The sequence below is a fragment of the Melampsora larici-populina genome (assembly GCF_000204055.1).
Source record: "Melampsora larici-populina 98AG31 unplaced genomic scaffold MELLAscaffold_1, whole genome shotgun sequence".
Lineage (NCBI taxonomy): Eukaryota > Fungi > Basidiomycota > Pucciniomycetes > Pucciniales > Melampsoraceae > Melampsora > Melampsora laricis-populina.
Window position 1 is genome coordinate 1,639,327 of NW_006768765.1, and position 18,324 is coordinate 1,657,650.

Consider the following 18,324-nt stretch of genomic DNA (forward strand, 5'->3'; position numbering starts at 1 on the left):
AAAGAACTGCAGGTTTGTCTTCTTTTGAATGATCTCCTTCTTGAATCTATTCTAAATACTATTATTTTCTGGAGAGGTAGAGGGTTGTATACAATTTAGGAGCCCTTTCATTTGTTTTCGTGATATTTGCTGCCCCATCAAGGATGGAGGGGCACCAAATACATTATTTAACAATTAAAAAGGGGCTCATTTGCGATTTTGTGCCCTCTTAGGGAGCCCTCCAGGACCCCTCAAGGTCTGAGCTTGCGAAATATAGGCTAAAAACAGTGGGGTGTCATTGGGTCACGTGGGTTTTCGGGAAAACCTGGGGGGCTCCGGATATCAGCCGAGGGGGCAATAAATAGTGGGATCCATAGAAAAATTGACTTTGATCAGGCTGAGAAATTATTTTCAGAATGACAGTGTAAAGAAGTCTTTTGAAATGGTATTCAGTTTCTCATAAAATCTAGATTTGTGGCCAGCCATAGATTTTGGGCCAAAACTTATGGTTACCAGTCTTGACACAACCCACTATAGTCCACCAGAGAGGGTGGTCATTTAGTTAGTACAGGAGCTAGAGTGGTCTGGACATGGAGAATTTCACATGACAAAAGCCATGCAAATTTTTCTCTACCTTTGTTTTCTTTGCACCACAAAAAACCTAGCTTGTCATCTAGGTGTGCTGTAGTCAGTGGGTTGTGTCAAAATTGTGATAAACATAAGTTTTGGCCTGAAATCTACAGCTGGCCATAATTTTTGTTGAGGAACTGAATACAACTCCAAAAGATTTACACTCTCATTCTGAGGATGATTTCTTAGCTGGATTGAAGACAATTTTTTATATTTTCAAAGGACATATGTCCTCAGCCAAAGTCAAGTATAAGAAGGCGCCTTTCAGCAGGAACAGCTGATCAAATGCCACAGTTGTGGACTTTGGATGTCTAGAACCAAGGTATGATAGTGATATATTCCTAGATCTAGCTCCAAAGGATGTGATTACAAGATCAATCTTGAATTCTCTGAGGAAAGAATAACAATGAAAAGAGAAATTGATAACAAAAGGAAAAGGTGAATTATAATAAACACTGATTGCCTACCTAGCTCCAAAGGATGCAATTATGAGAGCAGTATTGAATTCCCTGAGGAGCAAGTCTGCAGCATGAAGGACTTTGAATACATGAAAAACAATGTAAGGTTGGGGTCTAAGGTCTAAGTGTATATATGGTTATAGTGATATGCTTGTAATGATGCTGAAATTGAATGTAGACATCATTACATATTTTCACTGGATTTTACAGACTCACAGCAACACTGCAACAGTAGCCTTACTGGTATTGTATTGGCAATACCCGGTAAGGTATCAAAAAAAACAATACTGTAAAAGTTGGTAGGCAGTAAAGTATTGGTTCACCATTACAATACTGAATATGGTATCAAAACCACAATACCACCAAGGACTTACCTTGAGTAAAGTATCTTGAAGCAATACTGATATGTATACTTGATAAATTATTGGTCTTTGCACCACAATACCAATACCGTACTAGGTATCTAAGCCTAAATGTGACAAATGATTTGACCAATACTTCTCCATCAACTACTGGGTAAAGTATTGGTTTTCTGATACTTCACTTTATACCATATCAAAATCAATGATACCCTCCAAAGGAGCTGAGAGTAAAGTAACGGGCCAACCAATACTAAGTACCAAGTTACTTATACTGGAAAAAACAATACTTTACCGTTACTTTACTGGAAAAATAAAGTAACTGTGGCAGTGTTGCTCACAGGGTCAAAGTTGTGGAGCTACTGATTCAGAGTTACCACTGTCTTGACACAAGCAACCATACTTTGTTTGCTCATTTTTTGGTTTTGCATATTCTTGGTGTTCAACACAAAGGCTTGTTATATACATATAGTGTGTAATGACATAACAATTGCACTTTAAAAGAATGTTTTTGTCCAAGTGTCATAGAGTGTCATCCCTGGGTACATACACATGTACCCAAAGGCTAACTTGTGAATATAACTATCACTTATGAAACTCAATTACATGTACATATATCTTAGGAACATATGTAACTTGTAATAAAATATGTATAAAACATTAATTACATATATACATACTCAAGAACTAATATGTAACATATAAGATTACATACAAAAACAATAGTAACATCTCATAAATCAGTATCAAGAGTTAAAATGCTTATATTGCATAAATTACTTAATGATTACTGACATAACATTAAGTGTAATTAATTATAAAAATGATATAAATATTAATTATAAACCTAATATTGTAACACTTGTGTATATCACAATATTAGGTTCAGAGAGCTGAATATATAAACCAACACCCAGTTCATCCTCAGAAGGAAAACCAAGTTTATACCACTGTAAACATCATTCAACTTCCCCAATTTGGCAGAGGAAAATGATTAATAGTACAGTTTTTCATAAAAGAATCTAATACCGCACACCTGGGCCATTTCACCCACACTACATATGTGCAGCAAGCTAAGTCAATAGTTGTCTATCATGTACATACAGGTCTGCTCAGTTTTTTGCCCATCAGAATAAATAAATCACATGTTATACCACATGTAACTTTTTCGACTTTGAATTTTTTTTCCCAAAAATTCACTACATATAATTCTGTAGCTGCTCAGGCAATATTGTTGAAGCTATGTCTTAGTAACAGAAAGTGTGTTACATGCAGTTGAGTTGATGAGATCACACCAAAACATTGAGTCAGTGTATGTAGTCAATCTTTTGGAAGCTTTTTTCAATCTGAAAGAAGTTACAGCATGTATTACATATGAATAACTTGTCCTGATGAGCAGATAACTGAGCAGAACTGTATGTACATGATAACCACATATTCACTGAGCCTGCTACACATATGTAGTGTGGGTGTTATGGCTCAGGTGTGGAGTGATAGACCATTTTATGACAAATCATACTCCCAATCATTTTTCCCTGCCCACTTGGGGAACCCGAATAATGTCTGCAGTGTACATACCACTTTCTAAAGAACCATCAAGAGTTCAATTAGAATAATAATCAAGAGTATTACAATTAGTAATACTAGTGATTAATTCTATTCCCCTTGATCTTTCCTGACTAGATCCTAGTAAGTTATACACTTCCTTTCTGGATCCTCTACTTCCCCTAAGTAGTTTCAATACTAGGTTGGTGACCTCTAAGATAATAACCATTAGGTTGGTGACCTCTAAGAGATAACCAAGATAGTGATCTTCATAATCACTCTTTATCCAATTACCAAGAAGGATATTGGAGAACATTGGGATCCTGTTCTCATCCATTAACTAATTGTAAATAAAACCTCTTCTTTGAGAGTCAACTAACTGTAGTCTGCCAGGATTTGTCCCAGCAGACTCTTAGTTGTTAACCTTCCATTTTATCTTCCCCTTTCTCATCATCCTCTTCTCCCTTTGTAACTAGTTTGACAGTTGAAATACAATAATCATTATTATACTTCATTGTAAACTACTCTCAGTACCACCTTTTAGTGAGTGTAGCCTCCTTTGAAAGAGTCACTACCCTCACATAGAGTGTCACAGCATTATTTCATGCACCAGATTGGTGCACTTCCAAATTCCGCTCTGTGATCACACAAATTGCTAGATTACTGGGAAGGCCACCTGGTTTTCCCAGAATTCCAAAGCTTGATCACTCTGTTATTGGCTGGAAGTAAACCACATCATCTTCAAGGCAAGTAGTTCTCTGCCCCCTTGCCTTCTTAAATTTCTTATGCATGGACCAGATGGCAAACCTCACTGCCAGCATTAAAGAGGTTCCCAGATGTGAATATGGGTCATAGGAATCAGACAGCCTTTGTGACTACATATATCACAAAGGCGGTCTGATCCCTACGACCCATGTTCCCATCTAGGAACCTCTTTAATGCTGACAGTGCCTGGGCTAGACAGACCCTTGTTGGGATGATGGACTTTGAGTGTGTATCTTCTACATAACACCTTGGCTGGCTTTTTGTGGCAACACAAAAGTTCTTCCAAATGCATTGTGCACTGGTCTTTGAACTACTATGACAGGGGCAAAAACAGATGCTCACATAGGGGTGAGCATAGAAATTTTTGTGTTTTTTTCCAACATTTGTTCAAATTTACCACCAAATTCTTTCCCTTTTCATTCCTATTGCTTCCTGCTTGTCAGCTGATTACATGATCAATAGGAACTGAGAAGAAGAACCAAGCCTTCCTCAGGCTTCTTTGCTAAGGAACAAAGCCTGAGGAAGGGCCATTTTATCTGCTCAGCTGATCCTGAGCAGCATCCCCCTATTGAGTAGGCTCCAAGGGATGCCACTAAGAATTTGCTTAGAGGCTGATATGAACTAAATTCCTCAGCTGATCCTGTGCAGCATCCTTTGGATGGATCACGGAGGGTCAGCCCTGCCTCAGGCTCCTCAGCTCTGGAATAAAGCCCAAGGTTGATCTGCTCAGTTCGTCCCAGCTGCTCAGCTAATCCTCAGTTGCATCTTGGGGATAAAAAGGATTCAAAATATGTCACTGGTGCTTAACTGAGAGGCTGCTCAGTCTGTCTCAGACCCTCAGCTAATCCTCAGTGGAATCCCATGGATCATATTGGTCCAGAGTATGTCACTCAGAGTTAGCCAAGCAGATGAGCCAGACCTTCCTCAGGCTTCTTTTCTGAGGAATGAAGCCTGAGGAAGACCTGATTTATCTGCCAAGTTACTTTTGGTTGTGTGATCAACAGCTTGATCCAGGGGACGCCACTTAGGGTTAACTGAGTGGCTGAGATCAACTGAGCAGATGGGCTGACTCTTTTGTCAGGCTTCATTCCTTAGCAGGAAAGGCTGGCCCATACATGATGCAGCCAATGGATGCTACTGAGTATTAGCTGAGCAGCTGAGATGGAACAACCCCTGTGCAGGCTTCTTCACTAAGAAATAAATCCTGAGGAAGGTATAGTTCATCTGCTCATTTTCATTTTGGATAAATTTCTGAGTATTCAATGACTCATGAGCTGATCCTGAGTACTCATCCAAGATGGAAATGAGTCTCCTCCAGAAATGTGCACTGCCAACATAGATGCCCTGGGTCAAGTTATCCGAGGCATCATTGAAGGCAAATCCTCAGAGGCAAATCCTTGGACAGACCTTGTCCAAGTTTTCCATCCGAGGTATTCTTTTGCGCTGAGAATTGCCTTGGATCAAAACCTCAGGAAGCTGAGGTCCAAGGATACCTTGGATTGAAAAATCCGAGGTTATGTTGGCAGTGGTGAAGCTCAATATGAGCAAAACAGGCTGATCACCTGAACATGACCAAAGTTTCCGACTTCAAGAATCTGAAAGAAAAAGAACCTTTTTTGGAGAATTCAGGAAAGTGAGCTATTCTCACCCCTATTGTGAGCGTCTATTTTGGCCCCTGTGTATAAAGAGCTCCATCAATCCCTACAATTTGCCACTCATCCTCTCATCATCATCACTAGTTTCATTTAAGTTTTCTGCCTTTGTACCAATACCATTTGCATTGCAAATATCTTGAATACAAATCTTCAGCTTTCTTTCTTCATACGTCTTTGTCCACAAACTTTCACAAAGAATTACAAGATGAGCTTCACTTTGATCAGCCTTGTGGTCTTGCTAAGCACCTCAGCATATCATGGGTCAAGCATTGGACCACAATCTTGTGTGGTCAGTAAATACCCACTGCCAGCATAGATGCCTTGGGTTGAGAAATCCGAGGCATCATCGGAGGCAAATCCTCGGACAGACCTTGTCCAAGGTTTTTGCCCGAGGTATTTTTTTGCCCGGAGAATTACCTCGGATCAAAACCTCGGGAAGCTTCTGTCCAAGGTTTTGCATCCAAGGATACCTCGTATTTTGTAATCCGAGGTAAATATGTTGGTGGTGACCTGTGTAAAAGTTTGTGAAGTCATGCATTTCCAAAGTATGCTATGTAGATTGTATTAATTCAAGTGTCAAAGTGCAGTTTATGGATTGGGACATTTGACCAAACCAAATGGTTCCATATCCAATTGACCCATGAGGATAGCACAGATCTATGAACTGATAGGATGTTTTTTGATGTGAGATCAAATGAATTGGTCAAAAGTTGAATCAGGTGAACTGGTCTTATTAATGATGGGTCCCACTAGTTAGAGCCCTTGGAGCAGTATCTGGTTGGACACCACTCCAGGCTACAAAAAAATCAGCAGCCCCTTCTTTAAAAAGGGGCTCCTTGTAAAAAAAATGGGGCTTCCTCCTTATTACAAAATTGACCACTGCTTATCCTCCATTGATCTCACCATTTTGTTTTGTACATGTTACATATGTTGTACAGTAGAGTATAAGGATGAAAGTAAGAAACTAGTTCAAAGTGAAAGCAAAGTTTCTCAGTTTACTATATCATCCAACAAGCCACTATTGAGCACGAGTACACAAGTTGGTAGGCATGACATAAACATGTCTCAAATTAAAGGACCACATACATGGGCATAGGGGGTTCATACAACATGAGGGAGAATTGAGGGAGACTATTGACTCTGAGACCACAAATTCAATTGCACTTGATATTTGCACTTAGGCTTCAGTCAAGAGGATTGGGTTATACCATATCAATCCAGAAAGAATTCTAAATGGGATTCAGTGTGTTTGTGAGGATGAATATCTTTAATGTGAATCAAAAGTACATAAGTGTTGGTCAAATTATTGACCGTACCAGATAAGGCTACACTAACCAATTCACAATCATCAAGAATCTTTCCAGTTGTGATCAAACAGATTCCTTTGAGTCTTGATTTACCAGGCCAGTTGTGAGAAATATGAGTTTTAAGTCGAGGTACTTCATTCTTCAAGGGGTGAATTTTGATAGTGTGATCTTTATGAAAAAGGCAAATCAAATCCATAGCAGTAAGTTTCAGTAATACCAAGAGCAACAAGTTGGTTTAAGAGATAAGAATGAGCAAATAATTAAATAAGCAAGAGGACTGATTGCTGGGCTTGAAGTTTGCATTGAGAATTGGAACCTTTGGGGAGGTGATGAGACAAACTAAGACCATAGGTCATAAAGCAAGATAAGCCCAGCAAGTGAATAGATACCTACGTATATGTATGCTCCCCTTCCTTGAGGGGCCAATGTCTGTGCAGTCACGGGGCCGGTCCGGGCGCAAAAGAACCCAGGTGCCCTTTTGTTTGTTTCAAAACATGTTTCTTGCCCATCAAGGATGGAAGGGCACCAAACAGGTCAAATTAAGGGCTCAATTGCAAGGTTGTGCCCTCTTAAAGGAGCCCTCAAGGTCCAACTCTGCCAAATTTTGGCTGATAACGCTTGGGTATCAACAGGCCACACAGGTATTGATCAAAACCCAAGGGGCGCCAGATATCTCTCAAGGGGGCTCTAAATAGTGGGATCCTTAATGACAAAAGATCAAAACAAAATTTAATGACCAGACTTGTATTTGAGAATTCCTATATACAACATGAAATTAAGGAATCTGGGGTCTCATCAGAAGAAGACCTATCAAGCCTTTTGTTTATTAGAAAGACTCAAATGAAAAGTTGATTTCTAGAACAAATGGTGACTAATAATCAAAAATTGTTTTGATAAAGAAGAAAAAGAGAAACAAAATACATAAAATATAAAAGTGAGATCTTATACTAAATGATAATAGGGGGTTTCAAGTCAATAAATTTACGGTATTTTACAGTCCAACAAGTTGTCCGATGTTGCAAAGTATACCGTAAATTTTAAAAAATCAGGACACCTTTTTAGGTGTCCCGAATGGTGTTGACCGTATATTTGCAGAAAAAAACCCACTGTAAAATTTAAAAAACTTGTCCGTTTTTTAAAAAGTTTCACAAAAAATTGGGGAAAGTTTTTTACAGTACTGTGCTGTAAAAACTTTTCCCAATTTGTAAAAAAGGGCCGTAAAAATTTCTTTTGGATCTCCTTCTGAGCAGCAGATTTACGCAAATTTGCGTAAATTTGCTGCTCAAAAAAATTTGGGAAAAGTTTTTTACCATAAAAGTAGTAAAATATTTTGACTTGAGCCCCCCTAATAATGAAATTAGGTATGTCATGATCATACCTGAAAAACCCATACCTGTAATTATCCTATGTAATCTCATCCATCACAACAACAAATTTATGTGCATAACAACCTAAAATCATGATAGCTAGACCAGGGATGTCAAATAGAAAAGAAAATGTGTAAATAATGTTGCACAACCTACAAGATGTTGACTTTTGTGTAGAAATCCTGTTCAAGCCATCTGGCATCTGAACTTCAACATATTCCTCATTTTTGTAACTCAAATTTAGAGCTCCTGGTCAATGAATGGATCTGGGAAAATATGATCATCAGTTTTCCTTTATAGAACTGCCCTAGCCAACAGAGTCAAACCTTACCCACCTACTTCATCAACTTTTTGTTGGCAATGGCTGATACATATTACATACATGCTGATACATATAGCCGGTTGTAGATAGCCGGGTATCAGGCCTCGGATAATACCCGAGAACCGTCCTCAGACCAGGTATCCGATACTCGGGTCCTATGCGGGATGCCGAGCTTTGCCGAGCTCGGCCATCAGGTTGGCATTGAGCATGAGTTGTTGAACCTTGTTGAACCAAACCATACGAAGCACACTGCCTCCGATTTCGACCAACTCACGGTTCAAAAAACGATTAGATTTCAGGAATATCAAGGTACACATTTCAAAGTGATGATCAGGCTAGGCTCCACCCAACTTTCCCGAACCCTACCCTCAATTTCCATTGGAACAGATGCGTTCAGAGTATCTCATCTCAATCAAGTGCCCAGCCTTTCTCGTTTGTTTCATGACGTCAGAACTCAGCATCAGGCCTTGACGAGTAATGGTCGCATGAGAATGATAATGTTGGGCCCCCCAGTTTAGTTTCAAGAATCCCATTAATCTTCCAACCTGTTTCTTCTACTTCAGAGCTTTCCCTACTGATGTCAGAAAGATGACATTCTTACTCCATCCAATTATCAAAAATGTACATAGGGATCGGGAAAAGGAACTCATTGCAGTAAATTGATATCAACCTTCAATCCTTCTTTGATTGGAACTGGCGATTTACTTAGGTGGAATGTAAATAATCATACCGAACTTGGTAAACTGGCGGAAAACTACATCTCACGTGGAGGTGAGTGATGCTGGATGACTCAAAAATAAGAACCGGTACTGTTCTTGGCACCTTAATACACAGCTCCATGTATTAAACCTGACGAGGAAGAATGTCTCGATACTCGATTTTGGGGAATGTTATAATTAGATTTACTACCAGATGATGTCATTCTCGAGCTAGTGAAACCGGAACTTCGTCAACTAGCTGATCGAGTCAGTCATCACTCATTGCTTTGCTATTTTCTTTTTGTTTATTTGAGTAACTGTTCTCTGGGAATACTATTACTGATCATGATTGATGTTTTGATTCTCGAAGGATTGGATCTTAGATGGGTTTCCTCGCACAAGAGCTCAAGCCATTAAGCTTGATAAATTTCTCAAGGAAGAATTGAAAGACGAACTTAATGTAATCATTGCTTTACACGTACCTGACGATATCATTCTACATAGAATATCAGGTTCGTCTTCGAACATGATCGAGTATCTGATGCAACTTAGCTCAGGAGTGTGCCGCTAAATTGTTGGCCGCCTTGATCATTCATAGGGAGATGGATCCATGGCCCATCAGGAAGGGTATACAATGTATGTTTTGATCACAACATGAGATCCGAAGACGAGTCAACGAAATTGAGCCTAGTTGAGCAACAGACTGAAAAGTGGTTGATTTCTGCTCTTCCTACCATGTCATTCTAGACAACCTATAACCCTCCGAAAGTCGAAGGATTAGACGACGTGACTGGAGACCCCCTTATCAAACGAAAAGATGATACAGTCGAAGTCTTTGCGAATCGATTAAATTCGTTCCACGAAGAGAATGAACCAATGCTCAACTATTACGAATATCAAACATTCCTCAAGTCCTCTTCTGCTTCACAGGAACCATCAACTACAGACAAGTGCAAAAAGCTTATCCATCTGTCTGGTCATACGAGCGATGATATCTGGCCTCAAATATATGAACATGTACAAGAACGTGTAAGTGCGATTTAAGTTACTTTCCCACGTCATCTGACTACCACTGTTCAAAGTTTTGAGCGGTCTAATTATGATTTCCTCGTATCCTATCTAGTTTCCTCATCTCAAACCTGAAAGCAATCCAAAGTCATGAAAACCGATTGCTTGAATATTTCCTCGACGAAGTTTGCTATCTCAGTTGTTTCCTTCTTTTCATTACTTTTGATTCTGCCCAAAAGTCCTGGCTCGGTCTTTTGGTCTTAATGCTGTACATCACATGTCACTTTACTTTCTCTACTACAATCAATGCCGTCGATCCTCGCAGCTGTTTTCTCTCTTGAGTGCATCTTATGAAAATGCAAGTCACACGCATACAGGCATGTCCCATGAGCATACGAATATTGGCGATTTTTCAAAAACCGCGATAAAGCGCTTGGTTGATAGATAACAATCATTAACAGATGAGTTCGCACACGAGTATCTTAGCAGATGAAGTCAGAGGCAGTCAAAGTATTCCCAACAATCGCACAAAATCGAGTTATCTCGAGAAGTGTTTTGACAGGTAAGGAATGACGGAGAGTGTATGCGTCGACCATGACAGAGCGACGAGGTCTCTGATGTATCAAATTGAAGCAGTGCATGTGCCACGCCTATATACTGTTATCTCCATTGGTCGTTACCTCCTGCATATTTTATTGCTATCAACCCACTGACTGAACTTCAGAGACCATCTCATTTCAATATCTCTGATTGACAAATGAAAGATGTCAAAAATACTTCCCAAGGATGCTTTTCTTTTTGTTCTTTTTCTTCATTCAGGATAGTTGAAGTGCTAAATTTGAAAGTTCAGGAAGTTTTGCTCTTTTGTAAGTAAACAGTGGCTCAACCCAAGTGTGATCAAAGAAATTAAATGATTATGAAGCTGCTTTGTTCATGCCATTCTTAGTTGTTCAGAACCTTTATGACTGGCTCAAGTTTGTTCTTTTTGAATAATGGACTATCAATGACTCGGCATTGGTCATCTGAAACTTGGAAGGAGGTTTCAACGTTTGAATGGGAAGCTATGGGAAGTCACGGCGCGCCTTGCCTGTAGGCGCTCTGGGTGCACCTCAGATTCAAAACCCGCGCCCACTACGAGAACGGAAAGGCATCTGGTACGTAACAAACAGCCGGGGGTAGGCATCAAGCCAGCTATGTTTTTGCTTCCGGTAATTCAGGTTATTGGAGTGAGTTGGTATGGGATGGTTTCTATCCAAGAATCAATCTTGGTTTTATGTTTTGTTTGCAAGGTCTCTGAAGATGGCTTCTGAAGTTTTGTCTTGATGATTTCAAAGGTTTACAACACTAAAAAATATGTGAGTATGGGTGGTCTCACTGATAAACGTGAATTACTTTTGTTACAAAACGATTGTGTAAAAGGATCCAACCAAAGGATCTGATAAAGGCCTACGAATTTAATCTCCGGGTAATAAGGCTCAGGAGGTTATAACGAATGAAATGAGTCCAGCGGCACAGATAAAGATGGATTCAATATGCAATAAAGACAGTGTTATATAAGCTTTGAAGGCTAAAGGGTAGTATCAAGTAGATAAATTGCTAAAAATGAAGAAATTTGACTAATTAGAGAATGAAAATAATCAAGAGAAGACTGGAGATAGTAAAAGATAGATAAAAATATTGTCCGAGGAAAGAAAAAGTCTCCCGAAGTTTACATGATTTATATGGAATGAGAAACAACAAGAAGGCTGAAACCACGGCAAGGACGAATACGACGCGAGCTCTTGAAAATCTAGACGAAGTTAAGATAAGGAACCGATTACAGAAAGTAATACATGGCGAATAAGTTAGTAAGCCTGGTACGATTGTAGGGTAACTTGAAAAAGGAATTTCTTAGGATAAAAATGAAGATGACCATCATCACAAGAAAAATTTGATGAAATTTAGAGGTTAAGCTGTGATGACATGTGGAATGAATATGTACAACTCCTTTGTAAAAAATGACGAGTTGGTGATTGTATTCAAGTTGAGGAAAACGTTGAGGAATTCTTTGAGGTTCAATTTGGCCATTGTGGAGCATAGAACTCTTCGTCATCGTCGTCTGAGTAGTCACCTGAGAGAGTATAGAAAGAACTATGATCGTCATCATCATAATCTGCCTCGTCAACCTCGTCAGCCTCATCATCGTGACATTGTTCTTCAATCGAAGCAAAATCGGATAAGGCTTGAAAAGAACGCGGTTGAACAGACTGCTTTATGATATGGTTGGGAGTCTCTGTGGTGCCAACAGGTTCAATTGAAGTGTGGGTCGAATTCTTCAAAAATGGAGAGTCAAAACAAATACTCAATTCGGCTCCCAAAGGCGCAAGAACTTGTGGTTTCTGACTAGCGAAATCAGCTGGTGAAGGAGGTGGGACACTTGCTTTAGAGCGTTGACGCCCGATGCGCTGTGCAGAAAGTTGAAGCTTGATGATCGAAAAACCTAACTCATCGTCGTCATCATCAATCTCTTCTGAACGAGGGGGGCTTATTGAAGAGGTTTCAGAACTTTGCGAGCTAGAATCAAGGTCTTTGCTGTAAGTGGAATTGTTGGAAGAAGACATAGATGATCGACGAGTGTTCATTTTATTGTATTGACTCCACGGTTCGCAAAGGTGTGTGTTCGGATGAGTGCCAAGTGCAGGGATAAAGGGCTGAATGTCTGAGCTTCGCCTTTCCCTGGAGCTCTTAACTCGAGACTTTAACTTGGAGAAAGATAAAGAAGCAGGGGCACTACGAATTTTGGAGACGTATGCACGAAAGTCGGGTTGATGTTTTATATCAGGTACGCTGATTTCGAAACTCTTGACAGTAGTCAATGAACGTTCAGATCTTAGATGCTGTTGAAGGGTGTGCTTTAGTACCTCAATGTCTCCCAGCATGGAAATACGACTTGGAATTTCACTTACTTCGGTTGGTTCTGCCCATCTTTGTGAAAGGTAAGGATTGACGGTAAAAATTTGAGATGATTGTACAATGGATGTGGTGCTCTTTGATTCCGATGCACTCAAAGCGGTATTTTCTGCGTACATCTAAGCCGAGGTTGATGGGTGAAAATAAAGTTGAATGATATACAAGAGGAAAGATGATTGAACTTTGGCAAAAGGGCCAAATATGAGAAGGCTAATAAATGTTCAGGATAGATAGGATACGAGCAATATACGCAAAGAGAATATATATAATCAATATATATATTCAAGAGAAGTTTTGAAATTGGCAGCTGGGCCGGTCGGAGTAATTCGATAAAATGTCTCGTTGACGGAAAGTTGACCGAGCTGGGTGAATGCAGAGATACTAGGTGATCGCAAGTACGGAGGTCTAGAAGCATGCTCTTTATATGATGAAGCATGACAAACTCCGCGTCTATAATCCGAATCAATCCAGACTTTCACGATAGCTCACGATACAATGTATGCCCGCATTAGTCAATTATTTTCCTTAATCATTGACACATTCAAAAATCTAAGCACAGCCTCGCCCGGATAATGTGAGGGAAAGTGAAATCGGACAGCGTCTGAGCAATATTAAACTTATCAGAGCTATATCGAGCTCGCTGAGCTGAGCCTTCCAGATGTGGACGGGGATTTACACGCCTCGATTGACCATGTCGTGAGAGCATTGAGGTAAGTACGTTTAGACGTATCTAGACTGTCTTTACCAGCAACACACCACCCATATGCGGACATCCAAGCTCCTTGCAATGATCGCATGGCCATGGCCTTGGCTTCTTCGGCATCAAAATTCGGTCGGTCGCCTCAGAGATGCATGAGATTCATCAAGGAAAAGCGAAAAGCGACGCACTGACTGAAGTACATACAGTCCGCTCCAAGAAATTACGCCATCGCTCAATTGCTTGAGCGGTACCGGGGCAATTCCTACAGGAAAAAATCTGGTGACTATTTGATGATACACTTCAATCTTTAAAATATGATGACTCATCCCTTGAAAAAGTTCAACAGAGGGTAAATCATAAATGCATCAAGAGGAAAGATTGTAAATGTAGGAAGAGTAGGAACACGTCTTCAATTGAAGCAATTTTAAAAACCTTTTTGGAGTGCTTATATTTTGCCTTTCTGTGATTGAGCATTTCTTTGATTTTGTCACGCCAAGATGTTACTACACGAGTTGATGACCAAGCTTAGCAATCCACACTAGATACCCCCACTTATAGTGCTTTAATATTAAGCCAGTGCACCACAGTCTTTTGGCAGACTTTCTAAAGAGAACCAATGGAGCCTACACGACATCTTCCACGGAAATATCAATTGGATTCCTTTCATACTCTCTTGATCCAGCTCAGCCAACCGCTACCTGGGCACACTTGCAGCATTTGAAATATGGGCACCTCTTTTCATGTGTCTACAATACCCCTTCATTTCAAAAACAGAGCATCCGCAGAAGCACAAGAAGAAAAGCTCTCATTATACCTGAATGTACCTTCAATCCACCAACATTGCATTGCCTTACACAAGGACCCCACAAAGCTCCAGGGGAACTATCCAGCCTAAGACCACCCCAACTGACCTTTTTAATACCCTGTGATGCGGTAAAAATCCCAATATTGAGCTTGAACAATTCTAGTTTTGTTGGTAGGTTCAAAAAGCAAAAATTTCTAAAAATTTCTCAACAGACCAATCCATTTGTTTTTTGTTGGTGTGTACATTCAAAAGAGAGTGCTTTTGGCCATTTTTTGGCCCGAGGCAAAACCATACCTATCATGTTGGTAGATCCAGATGCAAAAAAGGTAATTTTGCTCAAAAAACCCACAAGATGCCTTTTTTGTCAGTATGTCAGTGTTTTTTTGACCCTTGATCCATTCCAATTAGGCCAGATAGTTCACTTGGAGCTTTCCGGGGTCCTCTTGCCTGTATCTCTAATGACCTGTGATCAAGTCTATAGATATTGATTTGATATTGGTGGTATTGGAACTGTCCAATACTTTTCTGTATACTGCTGTGGTAAGTGATCATGGGGATTGTGAATTGTATCAAAGCCTGCTCACTGTTATAAATTCTTACATAGATTTTAAAACAACTTATGGACCATCTATATCCATACAGGCATTGTTTCAGAGTATTACGCGGTTGAAGAGGGCCTTCCCAATGACATTGTGCAAGTGACACAGCACTACTTCATAACCTACTCAAATACAATCACTCAGAATCTGATAAATATTAAAGATTTCAATGGGAATTCCACACAAAACTGATGCGCTCTATGTTTATCCATCATGCACATCATAGGTTTTCTGTGAATAATACCATGCTCTCCTATAACCAAACACATACCAACAAGACCACAACTTACGCACACAATTTCAAAAATCCCAATACAAACATGCTTCGAGTCCCAACATGTGCTCCTTAGGGCTTGATATCCACCTTTGATGTCATGTACAAGTGGCTGCAGAAAAGATATGACACCCTTGGGGCCAAACAATCATTACAATGTATCTAATGCACCCAAGTGTGAGCCAGTTTGGCCTGCAGGGTGTCATATCATTTCTGCAGGCACTTGTACAAACAAACAAGGTCTGTGTTTGAAGAGTGATGCAGGTGTACCTGACAAATAAAGATTTTATGCTGCCCTGGAACAACATCTGGAATGGACACAGCTTGGAGGTTGCCCCATTTCATCTCATATGTGCTCTGTTCACCAGGTTAACACCAATACCTGGAACCAATGATTCACATAGTAATTCACTGCCACTCTGACACACTTTAATCTTCAATCCTAACAACCAATTGTGTCACAGTTAGGTATTGGTACTGTAGTGCGTCAGAGATGCAGCTCACAGGTACCCCAACTCCACCACCAACACTACAAAAAATATAATCTTTATCAGGCGGAAAAGAAAAGTAATGATGTAGAAAAATCCTGAGACACCAGGAAGAGAGCAAAAAATCCAAAAAAATATGTATCTTGTTCCTAGATGTTGGGGCGTCATGATGAGTATTTTTTTGTATTTTACACATAGATATTGGTTAATTTACTCACAATAAAGGTTGAAAATCATCAAAAACCCACCTGTAACAATACCTGAAATTTGGCCCATGATTTTGAAGACAGGATTTTGAAATCTTCAAACATCAATAATATCTTTTTTGCTCAAAGTCTTTCCTTTCACCATTCCAAGACTTATTCATCTTGTTTCTGTATGTTGTTGTAGTCTTCATTTCTCCCCGTCTGGCTCTTCTTTCAGCTGTGTTCTGAATCAAGAGTTCTACATTGGAAGAGGGGTGTAGACATAGTCACGCTTAGTAAGTGGGGCTATGTGGTCTTCACCCATGCTTCTTGCCTAGGCTTCACGTAGCCAGCAAGACCGCAGCAGTGTAACATGATTACCAGCCAATCAGTGGGTGACCTGAGTCATGTGAGCACAACCTGCTAGCCACACATTCATCATATGTTGGATGAACCCGGACACTGTTGGATGAACCCGGGCACTGTTGGATGATGATGCTATTTGCTGAACAGCATCCAATCTGATACATAAATCCCTTCACAAATCCCAAACCAAAAGACTACCATTTTTGATTGTTATTTTGTTGTGAACCATTGATGACATGTCAGCTGTGATATCACAGTTAGATGTAGGGCTATGACCTGGCCCTGGCCCTGCCTGGCCAAGTCTGCCCAAGAGTTTTTTGGGCCAGGTCAAGGCCAAGCCCGGGGCCTTGAGTCCAGCCTGGGGATAGTGAGAAAGGCCCCCGTCCAGGGCTACTCGGAGCCGGGGCCGTTGAAAAAAAACTGTGGAGGCATTGCTGAAGGCTTGTTGAGGAAATTTTCTGGAAAAATTTAAATTATCAAGCATCCGCCCTAAGCTCTCAAACAGGCTTAAAAAGGGCTGGCCCAAGCTGGGGCCTGCCTGTGCTGCCCGTCAGCATCCTTGAGGAGGCTTTGGCCGAGGCCGGGTCATACCTGGCCTCGCGGCCGGCCCTGAAGCCGCAGGGCCGGGTCATACCCCTAGTTAGATGTCATTGTATGTACAACAACTTGTCCCTTGAATTTCCTCCACTGGGCTACACATCTTCCTGCAGTCATACATCACCACTCTTACTTGGAATTCTTCATCATTTTTGGACTGTTCTCATTCTCATTGGCCTCATCATAGTGTCCATTTCCTGAGTCACTCATTTCTACTGTAAGTCTGAATTTGTTCTTATCATTGATCTTGTTCATATTATTGATTGGAGTATGATTTCTTTTCCTCAATCGATCATCCAAATTCTTACAACTCCCTTTTTGCTTTTCATCATTCACACGTGACAGTGCCAGTGGGTCCCTCTTTCTTTCATTTCAATCCTTCATGATCTTCTCTACATTCACATCAATTTGATTCTTTTTACCACCACCTAGTCATATCTGTTGATTGTTCATCTCATACTTGTAATTTCCAATTGCTTACTTGACTAACAATCTTTTTTTACAGACAACATCCACAACTTCATTCATAACACTTCCCATCTTCAAGACCCTCAATTTCCTACTGATCACTTGGATCCTCATCACTATTTTGATTCTTCATTAATTATCTTACTTTGAATTGTTTCAATTGCTTATTAGATCATATCATATCTTTGTCTCTCTTTCAGATTCCTATATATTCAAAGTGTTTGAACAAGTTTTATGTTTGACATGATTTTCAAAAGCTGTTTTGAGAGGCCTCGAGAGGAACTTTGTTCATCAAGGAGTCATTGGTTGCCAAAGTTGTATTTGTATCAAACTGGATCTGAAATTAAATTTTGTTGTAAGGGTGGACTCACAAGGCCACAAGTGCTACATCTTCAATAAGGGGTTTCAAGTTCAAAATTTTACGGATTTTTACGTTTCGGAAACTTGCCTGATGTTGTTAATTATCCGTAAAATAATTTTAAATCGGAACACCTTTTTAGGTCTCCCGTTTTATAATTAGCGTAAACATACGCTTTATGAAAATTACCCGGTCAAGTTTTGACAAGTTTTGACATCATCCTTCAAGTTTGGAGGACCGATGATCTCTTCTTTCCCCGATCATCTTGCTTTACCTCTCTTTACCTCCCAATCCTTTATCCCACCACTCTATCATCTCGTTTTTCACTATATCAAATCAGTCCCACTCTTCTCAATTGGTTTCCCTAGGTTTCAACTCGCAATCAAACCTCAAAGTTCCAGCAAAATCAATTCAGTTTTTCCATGATCGATCGTCTCTTTCC

General features: G+C 40.0%; 1 protein-coding gene across 1 annotated transcript; it reads left to right on the top strand.

Annotated features, from left to right (window-relative positions):
- Positions 1 to 8,551: 8,551 nt before the first annotated feature.
- Positions 8,552 to 12,907, top strand: MELLADRAFT_114869 (uncharacterized protein; the record flags this gene model as incomplete). Its single annotated transcript, XM_007403561.1, has 10 exons — positions 8,552 to 8,899; positions 9,017 to 9,158; positions 9,288 to 9,352; positions 9,456 to 9,597; positions 9,684 to 9,721; positions 9,833 to 10,114; positions 10,555 to 10,655; positions 10,913 to 10,959; positions 11,311 to 11,327; positions 11,428 to 12,907. The coding sequence occupies 10 exons, from the start codon at positions 8,552 to 8,554 to the stop codon at positions 11,530 to 11,532; spliced, it is 1,287 nt and encodes a 428-aa protein (XP_007403623.1).
- Positions 12,908 to 18,324: the final 5,417 nt, after the last annotated feature.